Raw genomic sequence first — 11634 nt, forward strand, 5'->3', positions numbered from 1 at the left:
TCAGCTGTGGGATGAGCCATGCATGAGATCAGCTCTAGCGTACAAAATCTATGTGCAACAGGATGTTTGGGGGAGGGGTACATGAGTGGTACCGCCCTCCCTTACACTCGCCACAACACTGGTCCGGAACACGTCTTCTCACTCTGCCCAGCGAGCCTCCCTGGGATGCGCGCAGCTCCTCAGTGTCGCTTCGCATTGCCTAGTGGTCATGGCCACCAACCAACAGTGCGAGGGCTGCAGGCAATGCCATGCCGAGGAGGATGAGACTGGTGCGTGTCGAGTTCTCGAGACGCGGTCCGTCGGTCTCTCTGTGCACCTCATGGTGCGGGTGGTGGCAGTGGTCGTCGGGTCCCGTCTCCGAGATGGGCTGGATGACGGTGGCGACGTAGAGGAATGAGCCGCCCTGGGGTTAGTAGTGTCGGGGGGGGGGGGGGGGAGATGTGGGCGGTGCCGCGATGGACGGTGAGCGATGGGCGGTGGACCCGGGTGTTGGTGTACGCGGAGAGGAGAGATCAGGCGAAAGATGCCATACGAGCCGGCAGGACAAGGCCGGAGACGGGAAAGACCAGATCCAAAGATAAGACTCACCGAGAAGAGCAGCACCGCACCAGTCCACCATCCAAGGCTGTGGCCCTTACCCGTGCCGAACAGCTGCACGAGGAGGTAAGTGACGAGCGCGCCAACGGGCGCGGCGAGGCTGAAGATGATGAGGCGGGGGCGCACCTGCGCAGGGCTGAGGTGCAGCTGGAGCAATGTGGTGGTGAGGCCGAGTGCCGAGGGGCCTGGGATTAGTTAGCTATGGACAATGGCTTCGAGCTTCCACTGCGTGCGGCCGCTACATTCAATTAATGAACGCAGCTGCGATTCAGCCCGCCCGAATGTTGCAGCTGCCGGTTGCCAGGCCGCACTGGTCAACGACTCCTTGGACTGCCGCCTCCGCGTCTCGGCTCGTTTTCGGAGGCGCCCGCGACTCACCCTTGTGCACCAGCACCGCGAGGAAAACGACAAGCCCAAGTTGCGGGTTATCCGACAGACTGCTAGCGCCGAGCGCAATTCCATCCGCGAGACCATGAATAACAAGTCCAAGAGTCGCGCTCATGCCATGCGCTGTAGCATGTGACGAACATTCCTCCTGCTCCTTAGGCAGCATCGGAGCCATGCTTGCTCTCCGTTCCGGAAGAAAGTGTGTGTGTTCCTCGTCCTCATCGTGGTGCGGATGGTTGGGGTGAGGACACACATTCTCCACGCTTCCGTCAGCTCAATCTTAAGATGCGATTACAGAAGCATGAGGGCAAACCCCGAGAGGAGGGAGAACCCGATGGCGTGTGTGCTCTTGGCGTCGGCCGCGTACATTGTCGCTACGCCCCTGTTGTTAGTTGGATAACGTGGGGTGGCGTACTCTGGGATGATGATTGCGAGCGCAGCGCCAACGAGTAACCCCATCCCGAGGACTTCAACACCTGAGAGCGCCTTGTCTGATATTAGTGTGGATGGGAGGGGTACGTAACTGGAAATTCTACTCTTCAGGAGGAGGGGTAGCGCGCCGACGAGTAGACTCGTGGCGAACATGGCCACGCATTGGCCTATGAGTATGATAAAAGGCATCGTTGGATGAGATGGAGTGAGATGGAGAATGGATGAGATGAGATTGGGAGATGAGACGGAAATGGTAGAGTGGTAAGGTAGGGTGAGTGGCGGCTGGAGGTGAAGACGGAACAACATCGGTTGATCGGCGGGACCTGCCTCGAGACGAGCCTTCCGAACCAGGCTGTGCACAGTCCAAGTTATGACCGTAAAGTCCTCATTTCCACTCGCTAACTTCTCACTAGCCACTCCCACGCAATGCAGACTGAACCATAACATGTCTTGGTCTCGGACTCGGAGTAGCCAATGTGTCAGAGCAAATGAAGCCTGCGTGGCTCGTGGCGAGGCTCGGAGCAGAGCGGTTGAATTGATGAACATGCATTGTCACCTGAATCATAGCTCAAGGTTCGAATTCCGTTATTAGAAGTACAGGAGATTGTTATTTCAATCAATTGCATACACTGATATAATTATCCACGTGCGTTGTGCGGACATGGACCACTCTCCACTCCACGACCTCGGCAACACTCGGTGGGCCGAACCGAACCCCACCATCCAGCCTCCAAGTCGTGTCGTGCCATTCCGCAATACTCCCCATCCCCACGACTACAAAGGCCACAACCATGTCCGCAGCAACTAGTCCGCACCCTTCGCGTGCGGCCAGTCCGACGCCAGGGCGCGAGTTCAGTACCGAGAGCTACTTCAATACCCAGAGACCGCCGGCCAGGCTCGAGGTGCAGACTGAGGCGATGCGGTCGTTTGTGCAGAAGTGGGATGGCAAGAGGCGCGTCGTTCTTGTTACTGTGAGTTGTGTTGGAATGGGTGGAAGACGAGGGAAGGGAAGGGTGGATGAGGGATATTCTGGATCGCGTCGACGCGCGGTTGACGGGCGTGCTTCCAGTTCGCCACTGAACACTAACCCCAGTCTGGCGGCACCACCGTCCCCCTCGAATCCAACACCGTGCGCTTCCTTGACAACTTTAGTGCTGGTACCCGCGGCGCCACGTCAGCCGAGTACTTTCTGAGTGCCGGCTACGCCGTCGTGTTCATGCACCGACTGCACTCTCTCCGCCCATTCAGCCGACACTATTCGCACAGCCTAAACCCGTTCCTGGATCTCTTGACAATTTCTGGCGACAGCGTCGTCGCGACTCCGGAACAGGCAAAGCACCTCCTCCCCGTGCTTAGGGCGTATAATAGGGCTCACGATGAGGGGACAATGCTAAGTATCGACTTCCAGACCGTTAACGATTACCTGTGGCTTCTGAGGGCAGCGGGGCAGGTTATGGCGCCGCTGGAGCGCAGAGGCATGTTTTACCTCGCGGCAGCGGTTTCGGATTTCTTCTTGCCCGACGACAAGGTGGTGAGTTGAAAAGGGGGGAAGACCAGAAGAGAAGGAGGAGAGGAGAGGGGCGCCAGGGAAAGGAGAGGGAGTGAGAGGGAGGGAGAGGGAGTGAGAGGGAGGGAGAGGGAGGGAGAGGGCGAGGGGAGAAGAGGGGGTTGGTGTGTGAGGCAAGCGCCCAGCTTCCGCAACGTGACGAGCTGACACCAGGCCGAGCACAAGATCCAGAGCGCCAAGGGATCGCTGCACCTCGAAATGGACCAGGTGCCCAAGGTCCTACGCCCGCTCGTGCAGGAGTGGACGCCCGAGGGTTACATTGTCAGCTTCAAGGTGAGTCGAGCGTGAGCGAAGCGAGCGCGACGAGGGGTGGGAGTGGCGTTGGGGCTCGGCTGGTGGCTGGGAGGCGGGAATGCCCAAGTGATATGTAACAAGTCGCTGACACAAGCTCGAAACCGACGACAACTTCCTCATCCCCAAAGCGCGCGCTGCCCTTGCGCGGTACGGGCACCAGCTCGTGATCGGCAACGAGCTCCACACGCGCAAGTATCGTGTGGTCTTCGTCGAGCGGGCCATCACTCCACCCGCGTCCGGAAAGGAAGGATATTTTACGGGCGGGGTACGCGGGCTGGTCGATAAGCGGATCACTGGGGCCATGACGCCGCCGCTGCGCGGCGCGCAGACTCCTGGTGGCGGGGCGTACGAGGAGACGTGGCTTGAGCTGGATCAGCTCAATGGCGGCGATAAGGAAAAGGAGATTGAAGAGTACATTATTGGCGAGCTGGTCGCGCGGCATGAGGCGTGGATCGCCGCTAAGAAGTAGTGCAAGTGCAAGTACAACTGCTCTAAAATGCATGATGCATGCTCCATGCTGGTCTATCTAGTCGTCCTCGTACTCCCCTAGGAGCTCGGCGTCGTCGTCGATCGGGACGGCGCGGTAGGGTGCGCGCCGCCTCTGCAGGCTGAAGCGGTCCAAGGCGGGGACGTGGCGCTCAAGCGCACTCCATCCGGCACTTATTAGGCCGAGGAGGAAGTATGGCACTGACGCCAACACGTTGACCGCAGTGCTGAGGCCAGACGAGCGGTCCCCACCGTACGCGCGGTGCTCGCCCAACCGGATCGCACCTGGCCGGCCCCCAGCCTTGGCGTACCACCAGTACCCGCCGAGTGCGGCACACGCGAAGGGAAGCAGCACGATGCTCGCCCAGAACAGCCCGCCGAGCCGAGCGCCGACCAGACCCGGACACGCGTGCGGAAGTCCACGATCCAGCGTCTCGCCATCAATGCACGACGAGTACGGGATCTTGCGGTACGCCGTGCGCTCGTACCATGTCGAGTTAAAGCCGATACACGTCTCCGCCTCAGTGCTCTTATCCAGAGGGCTCGCGCCGTCGACGAGCACACACTTGCCGCTCGAGTCGCGGTAGTAGTTGAACTCGCACTCAAAGTCTGCCGCGGTACACGTGCAGCCCCTCTCGATGCTGTGCAGCTGCTCAATCTTCTCGCCCACGTAGCATTCCCGGTCGCGAATGCGGCGGTGGTAGAACATCCGCCGGCCGAAGAGGCACTCCTCCTTCCGGTTCTCGGCGGGTGACCACAGCTCGTAGTCGTCGTTGTTCGGGTTCTGCGCGTCGTAGTCACACCTGCGCGTGAACACGTGAGAGAAGTCGAGGTGGATGAGCACCGAGCGGTCCTTGTCGCTCGGACGCTGGCCGATGAGGAAGAACCGTCGCGACGTGTCCTGCGGGACAGTCTGGATCGTCTGCACGCGCAACCGCTCGCCAAACGTGTACGTGTTCCAGCTGAGGCCCTGGTCGATGGAGAAGAGAATGTGGTCGGTCGGGCCCTCGTCGTTGACGAGAACAAGAATGGACCCTGAGTCGCCGTACTCCCACATGTGTGCGTCCTTGTGCACCTCCTGCCAGGTGGAGCCGCCGTCACGAGTCAGGAAGATGTCGCTGTCCTCGTACGCCGCGAGCTCTTCGCCGACATTGCCAACGGCAAGCATGAACCCGACCGCCGACGGCGAGCTGTACGTCGCCTTCGGGTCGCGACGCGCAGTATAGCCGTGAACGTGTAATCCGCACGCCGTCGTGTCGCATTTGTACGCTTGGCCAAGTGAGTCCTTGGCCGGCGGCGTGAGCGGCGTCCAGCGGCCGCCGTCATTGTGCGTGATGCGCGACTGCAGTTTCTTCTTGCCAGCGATGTCGGCGTGATCAGGATTGGCCACGATGTTGACCATCGCAATGCCGTCGAGCCCAATCATCTTCTCAAAGTCGACGTAGCCCTTGGAGTTGCGGTTGACGTGCTCGACCGACAGGGAATAGTATGTCCCGTTCGAGTTTGACTTGTAGATGCTGCCCCACTCGCTGCCCTGTTTAGCGTTCATCGTCATGTGCAGGAACACTGCGTGAGTGTTCGACTCGAGGATTGTGTACGCGTGATTTTCGACGCGCAGTCCCGGCGGGAACTGCGCCTCAGCCCACTGCTTGCTGTCGAGCGACACTTGAAGCGTGAGGCTCATACGGTCCTTGAGCTCAGCGACGAAGAGGAACTCTGAGAAAGTCGTCCAACCGACCACTGAGTCGAAGAGCACGTCCTTGTTGCGGTAATAGTTGCCGCCCGCAATGAGCTGCATCTGGTTGTTCTCGGGGCGCCGCTGCGAGCCCTTTTTGTCCTTATACGACTCGCAGATGATCATGCGGTCATCGACCTTGAGCTGGGTGTCACGGGCCCACTGGCAGCTTTTGATGTACGACTCAATCTCCTTCCACCGGCGACCATGATCCTCTGTGTAGAACGCCTTGGCGCGACAGCTGCTCGAAACCTCGGATTGGCAGTCAACAGAGCCGGTGAAGATGAGCCGGTCCGACTTCTCGGGATGAAAGTCGAAGACCGGGATGCCGAGGTTGTTGGGGTCTTCGGGTACGGTAAACGTGTTCCACGACCCGCCGCGGTCGGTCGTGTACCAAATGTTCTTGCCCTCCGTCAGAAGGTATGCCCGCTGGTCGTCGAAGGGGTGCATGATGATGGAGAGGAACTTGGTGTCCTTCTCCAGCTGCGTCCAAGAGTAACCCTCGTTGCTCGACTGCCATGCCGAGCCATCTGACATGTGCAACAGGATGGTCAGCGAGTTGGCGAAGTAGTTGTGGCGCAGAACCTTGGCTTCGAACGAATGGACGACGGACGACACCTTGCCGTTGTCCTCAGGCTTGCGCGTGCCGGTGCAGTCCTTCTGGACCTTGTCGTCGAGCTTAACGCCCCCTTCGCACGTGTTGCCCGGAATCTTGCGGTAGCCAGAGGAACCCATGTACTTCTCCCCGGGGTTTTTACACGCGCCGGGCGGGACCGTCTCGGGGCCAGCTGCGACGCACTTGCCGTCCTGGAGGACGTAGTTGAAGTCGCACTCATAGTCGGCTTTCGTGCACTTGCAGTTCTCCTCGTGGCCGACAGGGTCCTCAAACTTATTGCCCATGTAGCACTTGGCGTCGAGCTTGCGACGTGCATACCACTGCTTATGGCCCATGAGGCACTCGCTCTCAGATGTGCTGCGCGCGTACCAGATCTCTGTGTCGCCGTTCCCGCATTGCCGCGGCTGGGTGCCGGCAAAGTCGAGGAAAATGGTCACGAATCGGCCGCCGGTCGCATCGCCGCGCATCGCCTGGCCGAGGAGGAGGAACTTTTGGGATGTTGAGTCGGGGATGGTTGTGAGGACGAGAGCGCGGACCTTGATTCCGAGGTCGAGCTCCTTCCAGGTCTGCCCGCCGTCGAACGTGTAGTCGACGTGATCGGTCGCCTGCTCATCGTCGACCATGACAAGCACACTTCCCTGGTCACCAAATTCGTACAAGTGCGCACCGTCGTGAACCATGCGCCAGTTCAGGCCGGCGTCCGTGGAGAGGAACGTTTCGCACTGGTCGTAGGGAAGCAGATGGGAACCGACGGACCCAACGCCCATGACGTAGCCTGGCGCTGTCGACGAGAACACGTCCCCGAGGTTCTTGCGGTCAGACACCGAGTGAAGGTGGAGAGAGCAGCTTGCAGGGTCGTCAAGATTGCAGTCCCAGTTCGACCCGTCGAGCTTCTTCGCAGGTGGTTTGATGTTCGTCCACGACGACCCGTCGTCGTAAGAGATCCAGCTGAAGAGCTCCTTGACGGCGCCCCCGATGACCTCCTCCCTGTTAACGACGGCGTTGGCGATACCGACGCCTTCAAGGCCGTAGATCTGCTCATAGTCGACGATACCACGCTCGTTGCGGTTCGTATCCATAAGCGACTGGACAAACTGGGTGCCGTGACTGGACGACACGAAGAGGTTGCCGATGCCCTTGTTGCTCGAAAGCACATCAATGGCGAGCGAGTGCGTCGTCGACTCAACGATCGTGTACGCGTTCTCGACGAGGTCGGGAAGGACTGAGTGAGGGAATTGAGCCTGGTTCCACGCCTTGCCGTCGGTGCTGACGTAGAGCTGCATCGGGTTGGCATTTCCGTCCTTGCCCTCGCCGGGCGACTTGACCGCCACGACCATGAACTTGCTCACGATACCCATGCCGACGACGCCGCGTGCCTGCTTTCCGATGCCGAGATCGACGTACTCCTTGCTCTCGAACCAGTCCTGCGACTGGAACAGTCGCGCATCCTCGTACTTCTGCTGTCCGTCCTCGGCCTTGGCCGAGAATGCGACGCAGAAGATGAGGCTCTCGGGTGCCTCCACCTCCTTCTTCGTACGGGCAAACTTACACTCGGAGGTGAGCGCTAGCATCTTGCGCGCCTCGGTGCGGAACGCATCCTTGGTGTAGAATGTCTCGTCCCAGCACGTCTGCGAGCTGCCCCATGGCCACTTGATGCCGCCACCCTTCTCGCACGCGGTGCCCTGGAACAAGATCCAGTCTGGTTGCGTAGCATGAAACGAGAGTGGCGAAGACGAGCGCGTCGCTTCGCGCCCAGTCTCGAATGACAGCCACGACTCGCCGCGGTTGTGCGTAACCCAGTGCTTCTTGTGTTTGCCAATCACAAACGCAATCTCCTTACTGAATGGGTGCTCGAAGACCTTGAACACTTCCGTGACCTGCTCGACCTGCGACCATGTCTTGCCCTCGTTCGTGGACCTTTGCAATGAACTGTCCGACTCGTGCATCAAGACGACCTGGGGTCAGCTGCATCCGTGGCTGGACTCACCTCCGAGTCGTCGAAGTAGAAGAGTTTCTTTGGGTACTGCTTGAAGCGAGTAATCGTAACTTCGGGCGCGGCGTGGGCGAGCGGCAGAAGCATCACGCTCACAAGAGCCGCGAGCAGCAGCAGCAGTACCGGTGCTGCGCCGCGGCTTGCCCTAGGTATCCGGGCCATGGCGCAGACGCCGGGATTTCGAGACGTAAAGCGAACGTGGAGGTGCGCGTGGGTATCTCCGTAAGCCAGTGAGGTGTCAGGTGCAAGCGATCTGCCGTGTTTCTGGTCGTTGAGGTAGTGGCAAAGGGAGATGTTTTAATAAAGTGAGATAAGTGTGATGGTGAGAGATGTCCCACGTCGACGAGGTACGGCACGCGTATCACTCGGGTAGGCTGCCTCTTGCGCGTCATTACTGTACTGTAACAAACCAAGAGCTTCAGGCACATTAACTCAAACGGGTCATCACTTGTTCAATCCTCCCCCTTACAATCTCAACAACCCTCCTAAATTTCAATGAAGAGCATTCTTGTTGTCAGTTTGCTCCTCCTTTCTACTTCAACCACATCCCATCTACCTGGTGAGTACCTCCCATCATCTGGCCTAGCAAGCAGTCATCATGATGTTTTACATTATCTACATTGTCCGACCACACCGTGGAGACACACACCTATCAAACTTACTACTGAATCCCACCTCATCGCCCATCCGGACCAAGCTGACAGACAGCGCGCACGCCCAGGACTTGGCTCATAGGTAGGCTTGTAGCATAGTATGTAGCTGAGTGAAGGATGAACTTTTATCGTGCGGGCGCATCGGCGCTAGACCACCTGGACAAGCACCAGGGCAGTGTCAAGGGCTCGCTCGCCGCGGCCAGGATCAAGGCGGACGCGGGAGAGGCGAAGCGTATCCTCGCCCTCGTGATTGAGACGCTGAAATGTACGCTGCCTCAATAATGCGCTGACTCAGACCGCGACGTGATCCTCGAACTCCTTGAAAAGGTGCCCCTGCTGAAGCTCGAGAGGGAGACTTTCAGGCCAAAGGGAACGCCGAGCTCGCGGAACCTCATCATCGTGCTGCTGCATGATTTGCTGTTCTCGACTCGCGCGCGGATCGAGGCTTCGGACAAGTGGCCGCCCAAGGCTGCCGTCGCACGTCACCAGGCCCGCCTCAAGGCCGAGCTGGTGCGTATCCAGTTACGTGCTGGGGTATCGTCGGTGCGTGAGCTGGGCCGCACCGCCAGCGCAGACGTGCAGGCCCGCTATGTCCGCTGGAATCCGAACATTGATGCGAGTCGCGCAGAGGATTGGTCCCTCCCAGCACTACACAAGCACCTCGCGACCAAAGGGTTCACGCACATCGAGGAGGCTGTGTACCCCGTTCCGAGCCGCAAGTACTTCATGGACCCACATCTGCCGGATTACCTCCTCGTCTTCCCGCCCGAGACGAGCTGGTGGGCTGGAGACCGGTGGTACGAGGCGGGCGCTGTTGTGCTGCAGGACAAAGCGAGTTGTTTCCCCGCCGCCGTGATCATGGGCGAGTGGGACGGCGGCGAGTGCATCGACGGCACAGCGGCGCCGGGAAACAAGACGAGTCTAATGTCCGCACTCATGGGCAACAAGGGAACACTGTATGCGTTCGAGAAGAGCGCACACCGCTTCAAGACGCTCGAGAAGATGCTCGCACGCGCGGGATGCAGCAACACCTCCGCCACGCGAGGCGACTTCACCCAAGCCGATCCCGCCGATTACCCGAACGTCACGCGCATTCTCCTCGACCCCAGCTGCAGTGGGTCAGGTATCGTGAACCGCCTCGATTACCTTGTCGAGCAGGACGAGACTGAGGACGATGACCGCCTCGACAAGCTCGCTGCGTTCCAGCTGCAGATGATCCAGCACGCATTCAAGTTCCCGGCTGTCAAGCGCATCGTGTACTCGACCTGCTCTATCCATGCTGAGGAGGACGAGCGCGTCGTCGTCAAGGCGCTCAAGTCTGGCGGCGGAAAGTGGCGGGTAGCACCCCGCGCCTCCGTACTGCCGGCATGGGAGAGGCGAGGGCGCGTGGAGGAGCTTGGGACGGATGCCGAGGGCGTCATCCGCTGCTTGCCCGAGGACAAGACCAACGGTTTCTTCGTCTCCTGCTTTGAGCGTGTGGAAGGGGGCATGAAGGAGGGGAAGGGGTCAAAGAGTGCGAAGCGGCCGCGTGAAGAAGAGGTGGTAGAGGAGGAAGCAGCGGCTGAGGACGACAACGTCGCCGGCGAACCCAAGGAGCTCAAGCCCAAGACGGCGGCGCAGCTTGAACGTGCGCGCCGCAAGAAGCAGCAGCAGAAGCAGAAGAAGCGGCGGACCTAGAGATTAGATGCAATGCTACGATACATGGGTCTACTCCTTGCCTGCTGCGGACCGCGCCTCGGCCTCAGCAGCCTCCTTCTCGAGCTGCTCTGGCGTCTTCCACACGTCCTTGGCGGCGTGCATGACCTCGTACAGCTGCCCGATCTGCTCATTATTGAGGCTGTCAAGCACCTCTGGGTCGAGTCTGCGGCCCTGCCACTTGCCCTCTGAATCGGTGAGGCCACGCTCAATCTCCTCGAGGTAGGCCTTCCACTGCGTGAGGAAGGCGACAATGTGCACGGGGTTGTCGGTGGAACGAGTGGCCCGGAACTCGGACTTGACGTACGCGTCACCCATGAAGCGCATCTCGTGGGGGAGGCTGCGGTGCACGCGCAGGAGGCGACGGTAGAGGCTGGAGTCAGCGGCCGGCGGCAAAACCCAAATGATAGGGTTCCGGCGAAGCGGCCCAACTCACGGGATTGGAGGGATGAGCTGGGCACTAGCCTGGGTGAGGCTGAGGGGGACACGGCCGGCCGTGGCGCGGAGTACTGAGGAGGGAATCATGCCGTTTGTTGTTGTTGAGGTGGACTGGTAATGTGGAGGTTGATCAGAAATCTCGATATTGTAGATGATTCCATGATGATCGGTTCAAGTCGGTAGTGGACACGTGACTTGGCTCTCACCTTTGTACTTCCACCTCCACCTCCACCTCCACCTCCACCTCCACCCTCACCCTCACCCTCAGCCTAAACGCACACGACATGCACGCGGATCTTGTGCCTGAGTGTAAAGCCTGGATGTGAGCCGTGATGAGCGGGTGTGAGCGGGGTGAGCGGGGTGAGCGGGGTGTGCGGATTTCTAAAGTCCGCCTTGGGGTTTTATTCCTAGGTGCCTGATAAGTATGGCCGAGGATGCCGACCAAAGTCCGAAAGGGTAGTCTTATCAAACGCTCAAACTGTTCGAAATCACGACCAGATTGTTGGAAACTGGCCGACATTTTACCCTGAAACATATTGGCTCTGACGTCTTTCAAGCGAATTCAAGCCCTACGAACATGCCAACATTAGTGCCTGCGCATCAAACAAATCCAAAGCCCTAGGGCCTAGGATCCTAGGATCCTGCAGTACTGCAGTCTTACAAGTTGAAAGTCACCAGCGGCCAGCGGGTAATATCAGGTATATCAGGGGTACATAACAGGAGCGAGAAGGTAGCTTAGTA

General features: G+C 59.4%; 5 protein-coding genes across 5 annotated transcripts; 2 read left to right on the forward strand and 3 right to left on the reverse strand.

Moving 5' to 3' along the window:
* Positions 1-199: 199 nt before the first annotated feature.
* On the reverse strand, positions 200-1443 carry CcaverHIS019_0210320 (uncharacterized protein; the record flags this gene model as incomplete). The annotated part of the gene is made up of 5 exons (XM_060598109.1): positions 200-403; positions 589-782; positions 976-1247; positions 1280-1366; positions 1400-1443. 5 exons carry the CDS (start codon positions 1441-1443, stop codon positions 200-202), a joined length of 801 nt encoding a protein of 266 aa, XP_060454936.1.
* A 764-nt stretch (positions 1444-2207) lies between these two features.
* CAB2 (uncharacterized protein) lies at positions 2208-3746 on the forward strand (the record flags this gene model as incomplete). Its single annotated transcript, XM_060598110.1, has 4 exons — positions 2208-2387; positions 2510-2947; positions 3137-3256; positions 3372-3746. The coding sequence occupies 4 exons, from the start codon at positions 2208-2210 to the stop codon at positions 3744-3746; spliced, it is 1113 nt and encodes a 370-aa protein (XP_060454937.1).
* A 57-nt stretch (positions 3747-3803) lies between these two features.
* On the reverse strand, positions 3804-8269 carry VPS10 (uncharacterized protein; the record flags this gene model as incomplete). Its single annotated transcript, XM_060598112.1, has 2 exons — positions 3804-8069; positions 8102-8269. 2 exons carry the CDS (start codon positions 8267-8269, stop codon positions 3804-3806), a joined length of 4434 nt encoding a protein of 1477 aa, XP_060454938.1.
* Positions 8270-8602: 333 nt separating this feature from the next.
* Positions 8603-10437, forward strand: CcaverHIS019_0210350 (uncharacterized protein; the record flags this gene model as incomplete). The annotated part of the gene is made up of 4 exons (XM_060598113.1): positions 8603-8666; positions 8816-8842; positions 8912-9025; positions 9056-10437. The coding sequence occupies 4 exons, from the start codon at positions 8603-8605 to the stop codon at positions 10435-10437; spliced, it is 1587 nt and encodes a 528-aa protein (XP_060454939.1).
* A 30-nt stretch (positions 10438-10467) lies between these two features.
* On the reverse strand, positions 10468-10980 carry CcaverHIS019_0210360 (uncharacterized protein; the record flags this gene model as incomplete). Its single annotated transcript, XM_060598114.1, has 2 exons — positions 10468-10828; positions 10892-10980. The coding sequence occupies 2 exons, from the start codon at positions 10978-10980 to the stop codon at positions 10468-10470; spliced, it is 450 nt and encodes a 149-aa protein (XP_060454940.1).
* Positions 10981-11634: the final 654 nt, after the last annotated feature.

Source organism: Cutaneotrichosporon cavernicola, assembly GCF_030864355.1.
Source record: "Cutaneotrichosporon cavernicola HIS019 DNA, chromosome: 2".
NCBI lineage: Eukaryota > Fungi > Basidiomycota > Tremellomycetes > Trichosporonales > Trichosporonaceae > Cutaneotrichosporon > Cutaneotrichosporon cavernicola.